Source organism: Sodiomyces alcalophilus (genome assembly GCF_042370955.1).
Source record: "Sodiomyces alcalophilus JCM 7366 unplaced genomic scaffold ACRALscaffold_4, whole genome shotgun sequence".
NCBI lineage: Eukaryota > Fungi > Ascomycota > Sordariomycetes > Glomerellales > Plectosphaerellaceae > Sodiomyces > Sodiomyces alcalophilus.
In genome coordinates, this window is record NW_027263535.1 from 3867621 (window position 1) to 3885818 (window position 18198).

General features: G+C 40.1%; 1 protein-coding gene across 1 annotated transcript; it reads right to left on the reverse strand.

Annotated features, from left to right (window-relative positions):
- Positions 1–16945: 16945 nt before the first annotated feature.
- On the reverse strand, positions 16946–17279 carry ACRALDRAFT_1093813 (uncharacterized protein; the record flags this gene model as incomplete). Its single annotated transcript, XM_071019697.1, has 2 exons — positions 16946–17070; positions 17174–17279. 2 exons carry the CDS (start codon positions 17277–17279, stop codon positions 16946–16948), a joined length of 231 nt encoding a protein of 76 aa, XP_070875154.1.
- Positions 17280–18198: the final 919 nt, after the last annotated feature.

Consider the following 18198-nt stretch of genomic DNA (forward strand, 5'->3'; position numbering starts at 1 on the left):
TTTTGTGCTGTGGGTCGGTATGCAACACTATGGGGAGCTGGGGATATACGTTCCTTTATATATATCCGCCGGGGTTTTAAAAATTAGCTCGTATATAAATAAAGGGACTTACTAGGGGGACCTTACGTTTTAATAGAGAGACCTTACACGTGATATTTTTATAGGGCCATAATAAAGCCGCCGAGCTGCTTAAGTACTATGCTTATTTTAATATACACGCTTAACTATTCGTTATATAGTTTAAGGCAAAAGCCGCCTAAAAAGGGGTCCTTAAGACATCTAGTATAGGGAAGGAAGGGGGTATAGGAATAATAGTCCTAACTAGGTAGATATAAGTCGTAACTATATATATTACCCCTCTAGCCTATAGGCGGATATAGCGGGAATAACCTAAAAGATAAGATATCTATATTAGGTATAGGTATCTACTTAAGATATATATATAAATTATAGGAAAGATTATAGCGCCTATACATTTTAATATCAAGCCCGTAAAAGTGGAGTCATGATCTTTAATGCTCTCTTACCTATAAGCGATCCATTTTTCTATAGTAAAACAAGGCATCGACGGGTCAAGGTACATATAGTTACATTATGCTAATGCCATTTCATTAGTTCCTGTATATCCTTCTAGGCTACCGGGTTTAAAAGAAGTCTTTAACGGCTTCTCCTCGAGCGCTTTCTTATAAATCAATAGAGCCTCAGATTAGACAGTACTCAAGGAGGCGCGCTTAAAGTGGAATTGGCATAATGTGACTGTATATACCTAGGCCCGCCGAGACCTCGATTTACCGTTAAAAGGTGGGCCGTATATAAGTAAGAGAATATGCTCTACCTTTACGGGCTCGATATTAAAATATACGGGCCCCGTAGTGTTTCCCTAAATTATATATATACCTTTAGGAGCTTGGCGGCTTTGTTATTGCCCTATAAAAAGTCACGTGTAAGGTCTCTCTATGGAAATATAAGGTGCCCCTAGAGAGTCCCTAAATAAATATAACTAGTCAGGGCCTAAAAATCGACCCGTAAGTAGAAAGATCTATTTCTGTATATAACTTACTAGTAATTATAAGTACCTATACCTAGACCGAAATCTTATTTCCTTCTCTTAACACTATTATTATTAGTCTTATAGTCTGTCTCTCCCCTATCACTTCTAATAACCTGCTATAAACGGTAAGGCATTATATAAATTAGAGCCTCTAAAAAGCCCGCCTTAAGTGCGTCCTAAATAGCTACTCTAGACTCTTCCCTTTCTATCCATTTAAGCTGCGGATACTAACTCTTAAACCAGCTCTTTATATAGCATTATAGTGATAGCGTTAATTATTATCCTATATCTTAACGCTACCCATATCGTTATAATCAAATATACCTCTCTATACAAATTTATATAGGAAGATGCCGATCGGCTATATAATCCAATAAGAGGTTGAGATATAGCGCGAAGTTATAAATTAACCTTTAAGACCCCGGCAGAGGTATACTACCTACCCGGGAGGTAGGGGGTATAGGTCAGAGTGTGGCCATTCTGTCGACACTATGATAGGGCTAGTGATAGGGCTCGTAGTAGTATTCTTAGAACTTCCTTATACAGAAAAAAGATATACCGGGTTCTATCTTACCGATATATACATAAATATAATGCAGTAATATAATAGTATCTAGTAATATAATTAGTTAATTATATTAACCTATTACATTCGAGTATTCTACTCGATACTTAGTAAAGCCTAAGTTATATAATTATTATATAATTATAACTATAAGAGAATTATTAGTATAGTTAGTGATTTTATTTATATAATAGAGTGTTAGACTTGATATTTATGGTACTAATATAGCAGTTATACCGTTATATAATACTCGAACGCTATATGTTTTGTTAGTTAACTACTAAACATAGTATAGCTGGTTATGTTATTCAGATATTCTTTATTAGCTAGTATATAACCACGATTTAATATATCCACTGCTATATAATAAGAGGGAAATACCTTCTCTATCCTTATAAGTTTTCCATAGGGTATATAAATAAAGCTTCGATATATAATATAAAGGATAGGCTAATAAATAAGAGCTATAAGAAAGATTATAAAGAGTGAATAAGGGTTGGGATAATATTAAAGCCGCTTATATTAATTAATTTAGGAAATATCAGCCCGCCCCTAGCTACCGGGTTTAGGCGTTAAAGTTAGGGCTTAACTAGAATGGCCGTAAGTCCTACTATTCCGACCGTAATTAATAGGCTAATAACGTGACGCCCGACCTCCCTATATATTATACCTAATTTGTATATAGAAGTCAAGGTAGGTATGCATAATGTATAATCAGTATAGGTACCGCCTATTATATTACTTGCCTTATCATATTAATCATCGCAATTTTCCTAGGTAAGTAGATACGTACTAGTGGGAACCATGTATACGGGCCGACGAATTAATATATTAAGGTTCGAGTTATTCCGACTATACCACTTGGTTATTCCGACTGTAGTTCAGACCTAGACCCTAATCTTCCTACTAATCTTCCTCATCAATCTATATCGTCAATCTACGTCGTCAATCTACGTCGTCAATCTACGTCATCAATCTACGTCGTCAATCTACGTCGTCAATCTACGTCGTCAATCTACAGATACAGGCAGCGTTCCGTTACCTCGTTATATAAAGTAAGAATAAGATAGCCGCGGTCGCGTGGGCGTGGGTGTGGACGTCGAAGACGAAGACGAAGACAAAGACGAAGACGAAGACAAAGGAGTTGGAGTTACTGCTACTGCTGCTACTAGCTCGATCGAACGAACAAGCTATCCGTTAATTAAATCCGAGCGATCAAATTAATAAAAAAGACGTCGAAGTGGTTTGCGACCGTGGTTACGAAGGGTCTATGTCTGAACTATAATTAGAATAACCAAGTGGTACAGTCGGAATAACTCGAACCTATATTAATAGGGGGTAGAAGACGTGAGTTAAATACCCTACCTACTAAGTACGTTATACGAAGTAATAGAGGTAGTTATACGAAGTAGCAAGTAGCTACCTGGCTTAGTATATCTGGTACTTTGCGTCTTCGCGCGGATCCACTAAGACCCACTGATTATGGTCGGAATAGTAGGACTTACGGTCGTTCCAGTCAAGCCCGAAAGTTAATATTATCATAAACCGCCCTTATAACTGCTATCGCTTTTAGGGATAATACAAGATATATAATTAACGCGACCTTGGCCTATCTACCCTTTTCCTTTCCTTTAAAGGACTTAATATCCTTTACCTTAATGTTTATAACCCCTATAATAATCTTAACCACCTATCTCAACCGGTTAAACTGGTATAGGCCTTCTACTCTTATAAGGTAATTATCACGCTAAGAGTAGGCGTAACGAAAATAAAAGGCGCTGTGATAGGTATAGATTTACTTATAACGATAAGGGAGTCCCCGTGGTAAGGGGGGGGGGGGGGAGGGCAGGGGAGGTAGTAATATAGGCTAATAAATAAGGCTTACCGGCCCCTAAGTTAATAGGTATCGATATAGACTCTATAACGAGATAATCACAGACCCATCAGTATATAGTCGGACCGATAGCCGCGCACGGACCACTAATCCCAACCTCTCTCTATATATACATTAAGGGATCAGCTTAATCCCTTAAGTTAAAGTCTTGGTTTAAAGTTAGCACTTAGTTAACGAATATACTACGATTACTATACGATACTAAGCTATTAAGACTTTTCTATAATATCTTCTCCTTAACTAAAGTCTACGGACCTTCCTTTCGTTATAATTCTCTAACTTCTATACCTTTAAGATAGTCAGGCCGAAGATATCACTAAGAAGGACTTAAGGAATAAGCGTCCCCCCGGGGGGAGCTAGCGAAGCGGACGCCGGGTAGCCGCCCGCTATACTAAAACTAATAACGATAATAGCTAAATAGGGACCGTCGGATAAAAACGATGGGTTAACGCATACGCCGGTTATGCTTAGCCCTAAGGATAGTGGTTTGTAGGTTAATTAGCGATCCGTCGCCGGCCCCCGAAATTAATATAAAAGGCGTTAATTACAATATTTTCGTAGTATCTCTAGTAATAAAACGAGATTAATTAAATAATTATAAAGAAGCTTACTAAATAACTAGTGCCCCGGCGCGATTACGAAAAATAGCTAGTATATAATTATAAGCTAATTAAAGAGTTATCTATGGTTATAGAAATCAATAATTAGTTAGTAGCGATTAAGGCTAGGAAGTAGTTTAGACCTAGTGCCCTAGTGCTATAGCAGATCGAATTGGCTTTAATAAAGCCTGAATATACCTTCTAGATATCCTAGAGGCACTATGCTAGGAAGATCGCTAACCCGAATTAGGATAACTTTACGGCGTTTATTTAGCGAGAGTATCTATCACGGGATATATAATAGTACTATTACTATAAGGAACTTCGTAAGCTACGAATAACCGGTAATATAACGCTAATAAAACTATTTAAATAGTAGGATAACCTATATAGGCTATTAGGCTAGGAGATAAGCAGAAGCAAAGAGCGTGCCTACGACTATTTTAGTCGGCTACCCCTGCGTATTGAGGATAAGATATAAGAGCGGAAAGCTAAATTAGATAAGGCTATAATACTAGCTTAAGAGGCATAGCTATTCTAGGATACAAGTCCTATTAAGAGAGTAAGTAGTAAGCGATCGGATACCGGTTATAAGAGTACCTTATCGAACTACTAGTATTTAGACGGTCGCTTAAGCCGGGTAAGCACCCCGGCGACTAGTCGGCGTATGCTCGCCGAGCTAAGTAAGGTAGACTCGAAGGGGGCGCCCCTAATAGATTAAAAGGTATCGGGCTTAGGCCTAAAGCCTTCGTAAGTATAGCCTAGCACGTATACCTTTATAGGCGAGTACTATAACTATAGTAAAAAGGGTTACCCTTTTAAGGACTGCTATAATAATAAGGAATAACGAATAACCGATAATAGGGCGGCGAAGGCTCGCGCTTATATTAGTAACGTTTTTACTATATATAACGACCTTAATAATAATATTCGGGTTAGGGAACTTCATTTATTAGGAAACGAGTCGCCGTAGATAAGGAGGCCGAATCTATACACGACGACTAGCCGGCGATTACAATGGGTAAGGTAATAAGATTAATAGCGATAATAATCCGTTCCGGGAAGGAGATTTAGTTTAGCGTGGATCTAGATACCTATACGTAGGTAAATATTATTAGCCCGGCGTTAGTAGAATGCCTAGGGTTAAAACCGCTCCTAGAGGTCGAGACTCCGGAGATTAAAGGCTTTAATAGTAGCCCGGCAAGGGTCTGCGGAGCGTACGGCTTAGATTCTATCTGCTAGACGTAAAGGGGCGGCTATGCCTGCTAAAAAGGGTCTTTCTATATACGGATCGACCTAAGGGTACTAGATAATTACTCCTTTTAAATAATAGTATAGGTTAAGAGGGTATTATAATTAGGGATTCTCTAGGGAGACCTTATATTTCCATAGAGAGACCTTACACGTGACTTTTTATGGAGCAATGACAAAGCGGCCAAGCTCCCTAAGGTATATATATATTTTGTATATACAGCTTAAGTAGATACCTGTACCTAATATTAATATCTTTTAGGTTATTCCCGCTACTTCGTATAGGTATCCGCCTATAGGCCAGAGGGGCAATACATATAGTTACGACTTATATCTAGGTAGTACTATTGTTCCTGTGCCCCCTTCCTTCCCTGTACTAGATGTCTTAAGGGCCCCTTTTAGGCGGCTTTTGCCTTGAACTGTCACCGACTTCAGGGAAATCGAGTAGTGGTGCAAGACCAGTATAATAAACAGTTAAGCATGTATATTAAGATAAGCATAGTACTTAAGCAGCTCGGCGGCTTTATCATGGCCCTATAAAAATATCACGTATAAGGTCTCTTTATGAAAATATAAGGTCTCCCTAGAGAGTCCCTATAATTAATACGGCTCGCCGAATATTCGTTTATAGGCCGATCTTAATTATAGACCCTAAGCTATAGGCTCGCGAGGTTATCGAAAAGCGGGTAAAGGCGTAGGTTAAATATATCGCTGCCGCTACTATTATTATACCGGGGATACTAGATATAACTATTCCGTCTATAAACGATAAGGTGATGTACAGACTAGTCGTCGAGCTACCGCCGGAAATCGCCGACTATTAGGACGTGTGTTTAGAGTAGGCCGTGAAGGAGCCGCCCTTACTAAAGAAGTATATCGCTAAAGGGATAGCGAGCGGTTATATCTGATAGTCGATAAGCCCCGTAGGCTTAGGGGTGCTATTCGTGCCTAAGAAGGATAGTAGCTTACGACTCTGCGTTACTTATCGAGGGTTGAACGCTATAATAATTAAGAATAGGTACCCTCTACCCCTAATCGGCGAGCTATTAAATAGGCTCGCCGGGGTAAAGTACTTTTCTAAGGTGGATATCCGAGATACCTGTTATAGGATCCGGACTAAGAAAAAGGACCGCTAAAAGACGGCGTTCAGAATATAATACGGCTACTATAAGTATATAGTTATACTATTCCGGCTAATAAATACCCCAGATACTTTTTAGGCGTATATTCACTAAGCGCTTACCGGTTTACTAGATATATATTATATCGCTTACCTTAACGATATCCCTATATAGTCTAAATTAAAGGAGTAGTATATAAAGGACCCAGAAAAGGTCTTAGATCGGCTTTATAGGGCCTAGCTATACGCGAAACTATTAAAGTACAAAGTTTACTAGAACAGAGTAAACTCCTTAGGGTTTATAGTAACCCGCGAAGGTATCGCGATAAATCCGGAATATATATATACGGTCGCTAAGTAGCCGGCGCCTAAGTTATTCTATAATATCTAAGTCTTTCTTAGTTTTGCTAATTTTTATAGGAGGTTTATAAAGGGATACTCTAGGGTAATAACGCTATTAACTACGCTATTAAAAGGTAGCTAAGCGGGTAAAAAAAAACCTTTTAAGTTCCCGGATAACGCTAAGCGGGCGTTTAAATTACTAAAGGTCGCCTTCGGGTTAGCGACTATTCTACGGCACTAGAACCCGGTGCTAAATATAAGGGTTAAGACGGACGCCTCGAATAAGGCTATTTCCGGGATCCTGAGTCAGAAATACAAGACCAGATAGCGACTAGTCGCTTACTTTTTCCGGAAGCTATCCGAGATAAAGCAACGATAAGGTATACAGTAGTAGAAGCTACTAGCTATAATAAAGAGCCTTGAGTATTAGCGCTACTATTTTTAAGGTATAGGATAGACGTTTATAGTGCTTATAGACTATTAGGCGCTTAAGGGTATACTAAACGCGTCGGCGCGGGACCTTTATCAAAGGCTTACTAGATAAGTATACCGATTATCATTATTCGACTTCGAGGTTTAATACAGCCCGGGTAAAATAAGCCTAGTAAACGGCCTATTAAGACGGCCGGATTATATAATAAATAAGACACCGTATAATAATATACTTCTTACCTTATTATAAAGATTATAATTAGTTAATGATCTTCTAATAAGCGTTCGCTAACGAATTGCGAGTATCGACCTTACCCTAATAAGTAACGCGGTAAAGATAGTATATATTTAAGCTGCTCGGGTAATACTACCTAAATATAGGCCTAATAAGTATAAACAGATATAGACTTTATAGGAGGGGGCCCTGCCTAGCTTAAGAGGCGAGGACGGAAAAGGGCTATGACCCCTATATCCTATCGATAATACCCAGCGTGTTATTATCACTATTATTACCCGCTCCCCAATATAAGATATAGGGTATAGGGCGACTGCCTAGTAAAGGGTCGCCGATAAGATATTACCGATACCAGAGGCTAAGGCTAGAGTTAGTATAATACCAGATTAATATATCTTATATTCTATGGCTAAAAGGCTAGCTGGGAATAAAATAATAGGTTAATATACTATTAATAAGGAACTAAAAGATCTAGTTAAGAGATTATAAACTACTTACCCAGATTATATATCCTTAATTAAGAATATTCGCTAAGGGGCCGGACAAAAGCGGGGTACTCTCTTAGAGAAAAGAATATGCTATTATTTAAGGGACGGTTAGTACTGCCTATATAGGGCGCCTTAACAGCGGAGGTCCTATAATAGCACCACGATAACCCTAGGGCTAGGTGTATAGGAGCGAATAAGATGCTGAAGCTAATTTTAAGAAAGTTCTGCTAGATGGACTAAGTAGCGGATATTCGCGATTATATCGCCGTATATTCGGCGTATTAAAGGGTATAGATGCTATAATATAAGCTATACGGTTAGCTATAAACGCTGCCGTTACCTACGTATCTATTCTAAGAGATTAGTATAGACTTTATTACGGGTCTACCGCCTATAAAAGGGGCTAATAGGTAAATATATAACGCTATCCTAGTAATTATCGACCGGTATATAAAATACGCTTTATTTATTCCTATACGGAAGGACCTAATAGCACTCTAGCTAGCGGCACTATTATATAAGGAGATTAAGTGCTGATTCGGCAGACTAAAGGGTATAATAATAAACCATGGTAAGCTATTTACTAGTTAGTTTTAGATAGAGTTCTGCTATAAACGGGTCGATTATTTACCGTATACTATCCGTAGACGGATATTTAGATAAAACGAAGCCCTTATAGCGCACTAGTGGTGCCCTGGTATATAACCACGAGGCGGTTAGGTTAGTTTGAATCCGGCTAGGGGCGCGCGCAAAAAGTTTTCTTTTTACGGTACCCGGCCCTATTCGCGGGTAGCCCTTGTCTGCCTTAGTAAGCATAATAAGGGTTGAATGGGGGGGCCTAATAGCCCTACTACCTGGCTCGTAGCCAGTTAATAATAGGCACCGGCAGCTCTACCGCTAAGGCCGATACGCCTATATCGCTAACTAGGGCAGGTAGGCCCGACTATAAACAGGGCCGTAGCGGATTAGTCGCCTGTTACGTATATAGAGACGATACCGTACTCCGGAGCACGTAAAAATATCCCGGCTAGACCCACACGAAACGTGGGAGCTACGAACCGTACGTTATACCACGTATAAGGCCGTTTATAGATAACGTAAAAAGCTTAAACATAGGTCCAGGATATGTTAAATCCTATAGATAGGGTTACTAGCTTAGGATAGAATTAATTACTAAGGGTCTATCTTAGTAATAAATACAAGGATAACAGGGACTAGGACGAAGGAGTGTGGAGCTTATATTAGTAGCTTCGTAATACGAATAGTGTTAATACAGCGGCCGTATAGTGTCTTCGTGGCGGCCGCGCACGTGGAACGAATTTTATTATTATAAGGGGGAAGGAGCTTTTATCCGAAGAGGTTTTCCCCCCTTCTAAATCTAAGAGGGACTGTTGCCTAGGAAGGCTAGCCTAGCATTAGCTAAGCGATAACAGAGTAAGAATAAATAGAAATAGATAAAACGAATATATTAGGTCCTAATTTAATACCTACGAATAATCGCTAGTAATATAATAACGTAGTGGCTTATTTTGGTATTAAAAGCGGGGTTCGCTTATAATAACAGCGAGTATTCCTTACTTAGTATCTCGCTATATAAGGTATTATACGGGTACTATCTATATATAGTAGAGTATATTCGCCCTAGGGATAATACCCGGGTATAGGGCGTTTAGCAACGTATTAAGAAGCTAGGAGAGGTTCGGCGAAAGGTCCGCAAATACTAGGCGCGTGCTATAAAGCACTCGGCTCAGTATTATAATAAGCGCTACTAGCCGTAGTAGTATAAGGTAGGCGACGTTATTAGACTATCTATAAAGGATTTCAGATTCCGATAAGGGTCGAAGCTAGCACCGCGATATATTAGGTATAGGTAATTAAGAGGATCGGCGAGTAGGCGTATAGAGTTAGCCTTCTTATATAGTATACGAGGATATACGATATATTCCCGGTATCCTTACTAGAACCGTGGAAGGACCGAGTAGCCGTAGAGCTATCGGCGAAGGATCTCCTGCTCTTAGAGGAGGAGTAAGATAAATAAGAGGTAAAAGATATTATTAGTTATAAAAAAGAATAAGGGAAAACGTTCTATCTTATAAAGTGGATAGGCTAGCCGGTAGATTATAATACCTAGGAACCAGAGGACCACCTAGAAGCGCTCTAGGGATCCGAAAAAGGTACCAAAAGTATAAAAAGCATATATATAAAAAGTAGGACGATTATAAGATAGTATAAGGCGCCGAAGGGTCGTCGGACATAAAAAATAAAAACTTAATTTCGGGTTATAAGGACCTCTCCTTAGTAATAACTAAATAAACAGAGTTAAGCCGCGACTAGTCTAAAAATTCGAAACTATTAGTATAAAGTTTAACGCTATCTCGGGCGATTATTACCGGCGATTACTCGGCGAGAAAATTAGTTACTAAAACCGTAGAAGTCGGTCTTGTCTTCGACCTTAGTAGCCGCGATAGTATAGTTATTATTAGTAGCCGACGGGGCGGCGGATATATAATAACGGGGATAGGAATATAGCGATAAGGAATATCTTCCTTATCGGAAGAGATATAGCTAGGCGGCGTGTAATTAGCGTTGCCGGAAGGCTTAGCCTGGTTATTAGCCGATAAGGCGGCGGGGGCCGGGCGACGAGCAGGATAGCGGGGATAGGCCGTGGCGGGATAAGGGGCAGACTTAATAGCCTTATTAGAGCTATCGGTAAAAGGATTATTATCGCTGTTAGCGGAGGCAGTATAGCTATAGCGAGTAGCCGCTAAGCGATTAGCGAAATAATATACCAGAGCGGGGCGTTAAGGGTTATTAACGGCCGCAATAGGTCGGTAAGCCTATCTAGGGGCGCAAAGGCCTTAAGGCTATATGAACAATCTTCACGATCAAAGGGATAGTAACTGTTTATCGCTAGGTCCTTAATAAAAGAGATAAGCGACTTAACGTCGCGAAGGTCGCCCTCCTAAGGAGGACGAGTCTAGTTTAATAACGCCGACGCCTCGGCGTCGTTAATATAGCTAAAACGGTGTTTAAAGCCGACCGTTATTATAAAGCGTAAGGATGAAATTTTATCTTAAACTAATATCTACGACTATTAACTATTAGGAATGTAGCCGAACGGTTAGTGACCGGAAAAAGAACTTATATCCTTAGCGGTAAGCTTCTTTTTACCGCGGTCTATAACCACGCGGAACTATTTATACGCCTTAGAGATACGCTTATAGGAGTAGCGCCGGGCTATTAGCGTTAAATTATTATCTATTATATAAATACGCTTACTGCTATTCTATAGTAACTAAGTAGCACCTAGCATAGAGTCCGGGATCTAATAACTAATTAGTATAGGAAAATCGCCGAAGAGTCGGCGAACCTATAGCGATATATTACTAATAGCCTCGGGTATAGGCAATATAACGGCTAGCCCCCGTGCTATCGCCGGCTTTATTAAGGCAGTTAATACTAATAGAGGCCCGTTATTCCGACTATACCACTTAGTTATTCCGACTATAGTTTATATATACAACGCACGTAGATAGACTCTTTGGAATACCAATATAGTAACGACGGTCGTAAACCACAATAACGTCTATTAATAAGTTAAATAATTTGATCGCCCGGATTAATTGCGTTGTATTAACAGACAAGCTTATTAGTTCGAAGCTAATAGCGGTAATAGTTGTTACAAACAGCGTATAACTTAATTGCGTAAAATAAGCGATCGATCTGTTGATTTAATTGACTCTGTGGAAATCTCTGATCGTAGTGCTAAGTTCCTGCCCTTATTCCTGCGGCAGATCTACTCTCACTTTCGGGCCCGGAATAACCCGCTCCGGACCTGCTTTAGGCTAGCCTATACGACACACCCCCCTAACTAAATAACTATATAATAGTTACTTATTTAACGTTATTTATAGGCTTCTTCTATCGATATATCCCCTTCTATAACGTCCACGTAGCTTCTATCGAACTTCTCTTCTAGCTTTTCTAGATACTCCGGTAAGATCTCCTCTAGCTTATTTATATAAAGACGTCCCTGTATATCTATTACTCTCACCTATTCCCTAAAGCTTATAAGCTTTTCCTTAGATAGGGCCTTCGTTAATCCATCAGCGATTATATCGGCGCTTATAACGTAGCTAACTTCAATCCTTCTATACTGCTACGCCTCTCGTAACCAGTAGTTATATATATCCACGTACCATAATCGCGTGTTTAATTAAGCGATCTCCGTTATTAGTAGGCATATCGTTTAGCTATTATCGTATCGTATCTTTAATCGTGGATCGTCGAATATCACACCTATCGCCTCTAATAGTCTCTTCGTGAATATCCCTTCCTTCGCACCTTATACCAGCGAGGGCAGCTCTACCTTTATTATTAACGTTATCACCGTTACTTACTTAGTAGCTCGCCAGGCTACTATACCTCTAAATAAGCGTATTATAAAAGCCTAGCTGCTTTTTCGGTTAATTAAATTATCCGTAAAGGACGCGTCGGTAAACACCTTAATAGAGTCGCCACCACCTAATTCTAAGGCGTAGGTCTGCGTGGCTAGTAGATATCGGATTAAATAGTCGGCTATTTCGTGATACTAACGGCTTAGATTTATATTAAATCTATAGAGTCGTGATACTCTAAAGGCGATATCGGGGCGTATAATCACTACGGCGTATAGAACTAATCCTATCTTTTATTAATAGCTTTTAACGGTAGTAGACTTCCCTGGGTACGCCAGCAGCTCTACTGGCTTTATAGGGCTTATAGGCTTATAGTTAGATGCCGTTAATAATAGATATCCTACCTTTATGATATAATCGCGTTATAATAGCTATATCCTCCTCGAGGGACGGTCCCGAATAACCTTAATCCTAAGGAACCACTATAGTGGCTACCCGCCTTATAGGGCGTAGTGCTTTTATAGGCTCGCGATAGCCTATCCTATCTCTTCCCTAAAGTCTTCCTTAAAGCCGATCACGATATCGTCTATATAGAGGAATAGGATTAGCCCCCGGCGTATAAAGCAGCAGGGCTTTTACGGCACTATCTTAAGCCCGTCTCTTTTTAACACTTCTATAATATGCTTTTGCTATAGTAATAGAGACTCCCGTAGCCCGTATAACGGATTCTTTAGTAATAGTAATTAACCCGGCACCACCGTCCTAGGCGGGAACAGTATATATATATATCGTGGGGCAGAGGGGTATATATAAAAGCGTTAATAATATTATACTATATCAGAGATAGGTTAAAGCGAGCAGCGATCGCTATTAACGATCTAAAGGAGCGATTAGCGAGAGTGGCTATATATATATCTTTTAACGAGTCCTAATACTATTAATCTCCGCGGACTATTAATCTAGCCTTACACTTCTATAAGAAGCCGTGCTTATTAAACTTATAGGTTATCACCTATATATAGCTAAGCACTTAATACCCCTTCGCCCTATCCTTCGGCACCGCGATCCACGAGCCTATCTCTTTATAACTCTTTAGGTGATCCCTTTAGGCTTATCGGAACAGGATTTTATATAAATAGTTTTTAAGGTCTTATTAACTTCTTAGAGGGGCCGGCAGTTACTTACGATATATCTTACGGTAGGGTCTCTTAAGTGCCTTTTTGATTTTTAACTTTGTTAGCGGCTTACTATTTAAATTACGGACTAATAGGGTATATCTTCCTGCGTTAAAAGCAGAGATCCAGACTCGGTTACTGCTATAGCTTCGAAATTTAGCTCCCCCCTGCTTTATAAGCATATAGCCCGTAAAAGCAGCCGCTATAAGCCCTGCCTAAGGAGGGGTTTCTAGGAGAGTTAGAAGGTGACTATCTAGGCGTTAGTGATTAATCGCGGCCATAAAAGAGTCTTTTTCTAGCTCCGGCCTCGTAGGGTCTATAAGCTCCTCCTACCGTTCCGGCCTCCTAGGCGCTATAAACGGTTCTACCCCCTAAGCCTCGAGGCCGGTAGGCGTAGCCCTTAGGAGAGGTTCGTTAACCTCGCTACCCGACTAGAGAATAGGCTCGAAGTATACTATTATAAACGTATCGGCTACCTTATCTTACGGCTCGCCTTACTTAATTTTATATAACTCTGGCAGGCGGATCTAATTAATAATATTCGCCAGCTATTCTTCCGTTAATTAACGTAAATCGTCCTTTAGGGCTTTAAGACTGTTATTAAAATACTCTTTTTTATTAAAGATAACGTTACGTGTATAAAGGATACCGTTCCTTTTAAGGCCAGGAACCTATATACGGTAAATTTTAGTTAAATCGTATCCTATAAGGTAGCCGATATAGGCCCGCCGCGCTAGTCGATTCTAAAGCTTTCTAGACCTTATTAGGGCTGCTCTGGCTATAGGAAAAGCTTTATAGCTAAAGGCCCGAAGGTGGCCTAGCTACGGCTTACGTTAATAGATAACCTTAAACGGGATCCTCTAGCTAAGGCGTTATTTAGGCGTTCTGTTTTATATATAAGCGGTAGTAGGAACGACTTTAACCCACAGGAAATCAGGTAATCGGGAGTATATTCGTATAGCTCGTGCCTTCTATACTATAATAGCCCTAGATCTTTCGGCACCACCGTTCTATACAGGGGTCTTTACTAAAGAGGACTCTAATTAGATGCTAAAACCCTTAGCTAAGCTCTGTATTTCAAGCGATTATATTAATTTGTTATTATACTTAAAGACCCGTACCTGCCGGTTAAATTAACTCTAAACCCATTAGATATATTGGTTTATAACTATATAGATATCGGAAGCCCTCTTTAACGTTATAACGTAGCAGGCCACGAATCCGCTATATCGATCCGTGAAGAACATAATCCGTATATAGCCCTCGGCGGTTAGTAGTAACTCCGTGAAATCGATCGCCTACCTCTTACCGGCATAGCTTAGAACTATACGGGTCCGCCGGCTAATCTAACGACTTATCTTCGATTAAGCGTAGGCGTTATACTCTACTATTCCTAGCCCCTTTAGTTTAACGCCCTATAACTGCTCTTCTAGCTATTTTATTATGTTAGGGCTAGTTTGCCCTAAACGGAGATGCCATAGATTACCGTCGGCTTAGCTGGCTGCCCTTTTAATCGGCTTTCGGATTAGTAGATTCGAGGCTAGAAGAGTAGTGGCGGTAGGGGCGTTAGTAACTAAAAACAGCTCTATAATGGTTTAATCGTAGTGGACACTTAGCTTATAAAGAATTAATCGATCACGGCGGCGTATATAGTCGTTTAGTGGCTCCTAATCCTACTAGTAACCGCTCTAACGTATCTTCTTATTAGAGACTAAGTTATAGATAAAATCTTCGTAGTGGGCTATATTTTTTAACCGGAACTTTATCTGGCCGGCTATTCCTTCTATTATCATAATAACGTCTCTATACCCTTCAATCGGCACCGTTATAGTGCCGGCGATTATAACGTTATCGGGCCGGGCCGGTCTAAAATCCGTAAATCTGCTTCTATTATAGAAAATATAGGATATAGTACCTAAGTCTAATATAGCGGACTAATATAAAGGATATATAGCGGCTAAGAGGGCGGCCGCCGGGGCTTTTAACCGGCGTGGCTCTATTCCGTTATTAGCGTCTTTTATAGCCGTATATAGTCACGCCTCCTCGAAGACTTTGTTATTATTATCGCTGTTACTACCACCGCCATTAACTTTACTATTATTATTAGTCACTTTATGGTCGGTAACGGCGGACCTCTTCTTTTTATTCCGGGACCTAATCTTCTTTATAGCGCCCTATAGGTCCCGGTCTATCCTAAGGGACTTCTCTATAAGCCTCCTAACCGAGTCGTTAGCTTAGAAGCCCTCTGGTGCTAACTCTAGGAATAGTATCTAGTAGCCCTAGAGATCGTGGCCGCGATGGAAGCACGCGGGGCACTTATCCTTATAGAATAGGGATTATCGGCGCTTAGAGCTTATACGGTTAGTTAACTTGCCTTTAGGGTAGGCACTACGGCCCCGCTAGGCTCCGGCTTAGTCGGCCCTGCTAGTCTGCTACGGCCCTTTATCGTCGCCTCCTTTAAGGTTTAGGGCCGGGAAGGCTATAGTTCTATGGCTTTAAGTAAGCGGTATATTAAGTTATTCCGCCGCCTTTTTCCTTTCCGCGATAAGGGTTATCGCCGATACTGTTTTAAGGTCTAGCGTTACTTCCTTTATATCTACCTAGTTACCTAGGGTAGGTCGTATAGCGTTAAAGAAGTCGTTAATCTAAATCTCCCGGGGCTTATTATATATCCCGACGTTATAATAGTCCTAAAGCCGGTCCTGCTAATCGTTTAGCTAGGCGCCTACCTTCCGGGGGTTAGTAGGCGGCTTATTCTGATATAGATCGTAGTTCTTTTAGGAGCCTTTTATATAGGTCGTGATATAGGGTACGGTATCGGCTTATACTGCTATATAGATCTTTTCCGGGGTCGTGCCCTTTATTAGGGCCTTCCGTCTTTTCGCGGCGATAGACTCTTCTAGCTACTTAAGTATACCGTTAATACCCTTTTAATAGGTTTTATAGTCTTTATAATCTTCTTTATATCGGCGGTAGTCTTAGGTATAGGCGGCCTTACCTATAACCGTTAGCTCGGATATATTAATACGTTATTCGTTAACGTTAGCGATAGAGCTATAGGAGGTAAATTCGGGACGGGTGGCTTACTATGGTCTAGGGGCTAGATGGTTAGGGCGTAGGAAGTCCTAGACTCCGTTACTACGGGCCCTGACTTTATAAAGGCGCTTCTATAGCTCCTAGTCTTCGTGGCTTATATAGATAGTCGTATTTAAGGTTATAGTGGTTATAGCTATAGGCAGCTTAGCGTAAATAGCTTTAATAGGTTATCGAGTATAAAAAAATAAGACTCTTAATTATTATAAACAGCGTATAACTTAATAACATAAAATAAGCGATCGATCTATTAATTTAATTAACTCTATGGAAATCTCTGATCGTAGTGCTAAGTTCCTGCCCTTATTCCTGCGGCAGATCCACTCCCACTTTCGGGCCCGGAATAACCCGCTCCGGACCTGCCTTGGGCCAGCCTATACGACAATAGTAGCGCCTCTTCCCTTCCTTGTCCACGCCGTCCACGCCGCCTATGCCCACGCCCACGCCCACGCCCACGGCTATCTTATTTCTATGACGAGATAACGAACGCGCCGCCTCCTATTGTGTAGGTTAACGACGTAGATTGACGACGTAGATTGATAACGTAGATTGACGACGTAGATTGACGACGTAGATTGACGACGTAGATTGACGACGTAGGTTGATGATGTAGATTGACGACGTAGATTGACGACATAGATTAAAGATGTTGATCGATAAGGTAGGAGTTAGGAAGATAAGTACCACTATTTGCAAGCGGCCTGTCTACTATTTACAAGCGTCCTAAACCCAATTAGGAGGTTACGCGAGCCCGCGTAGTAGTATGCATACGCCACGATCTTAGCTGCAGATATCCTATATAGATATATCACTATAAGGTTTTCTCTCCCTTGATTATTACGAATGTCTGTTACTATAAATCCACTGCTTATTTTAACCTCCGTATATAAAGCTCTAAATAATAAGAATATACGATATTATAATAGAAAAAGAGGGGGAAAAAGGAGATGAATTTTTTAAGGTAATACGTAGTAGTGGTTACGTAACCTTATTTATATAATAAATAAGACCTTATATATATAATACATAAGACCCTATCTATATAATAGATAAGATAAGATTATATAGATAAGGTTATATAACCACCACTATGTATTACCTTAAAAAATTTACCTCCTTTTTCCCCCTCTTTTTCCACGAGTACCACTATTTATAGCCGCCCTATCTGGTATTTACAGCCCTCTCTATCCTATTTCGGAAGGTTACGCTAGCCCGCGTAGTAGTCTAGATACCCCACTATCTTAGCTATAGATATCGCGTACCGGTACGTATATATTAGGATAAGACTTTTTTACCTAATCTTATCTCTAATATCTATAACTATAAATTCACTACTTATAATAACCTTCTATATATAAACCTCTAGGCGATACGAATATATCACGTCTACCTAGAGGTAGAAGAGAGTAGTAGAAAAGGGTGGTAGAAAAGGGTAGTGGAAAAGGGTGGAAAAGAGTAGTGGAAAAGAGGGCGGAAAAATCTTTCTTATAAGGCCACGTAATTAGTCACGTAATTAGTTATATAATCGGTTACGTGAGTAGTTATATAACTCCTTA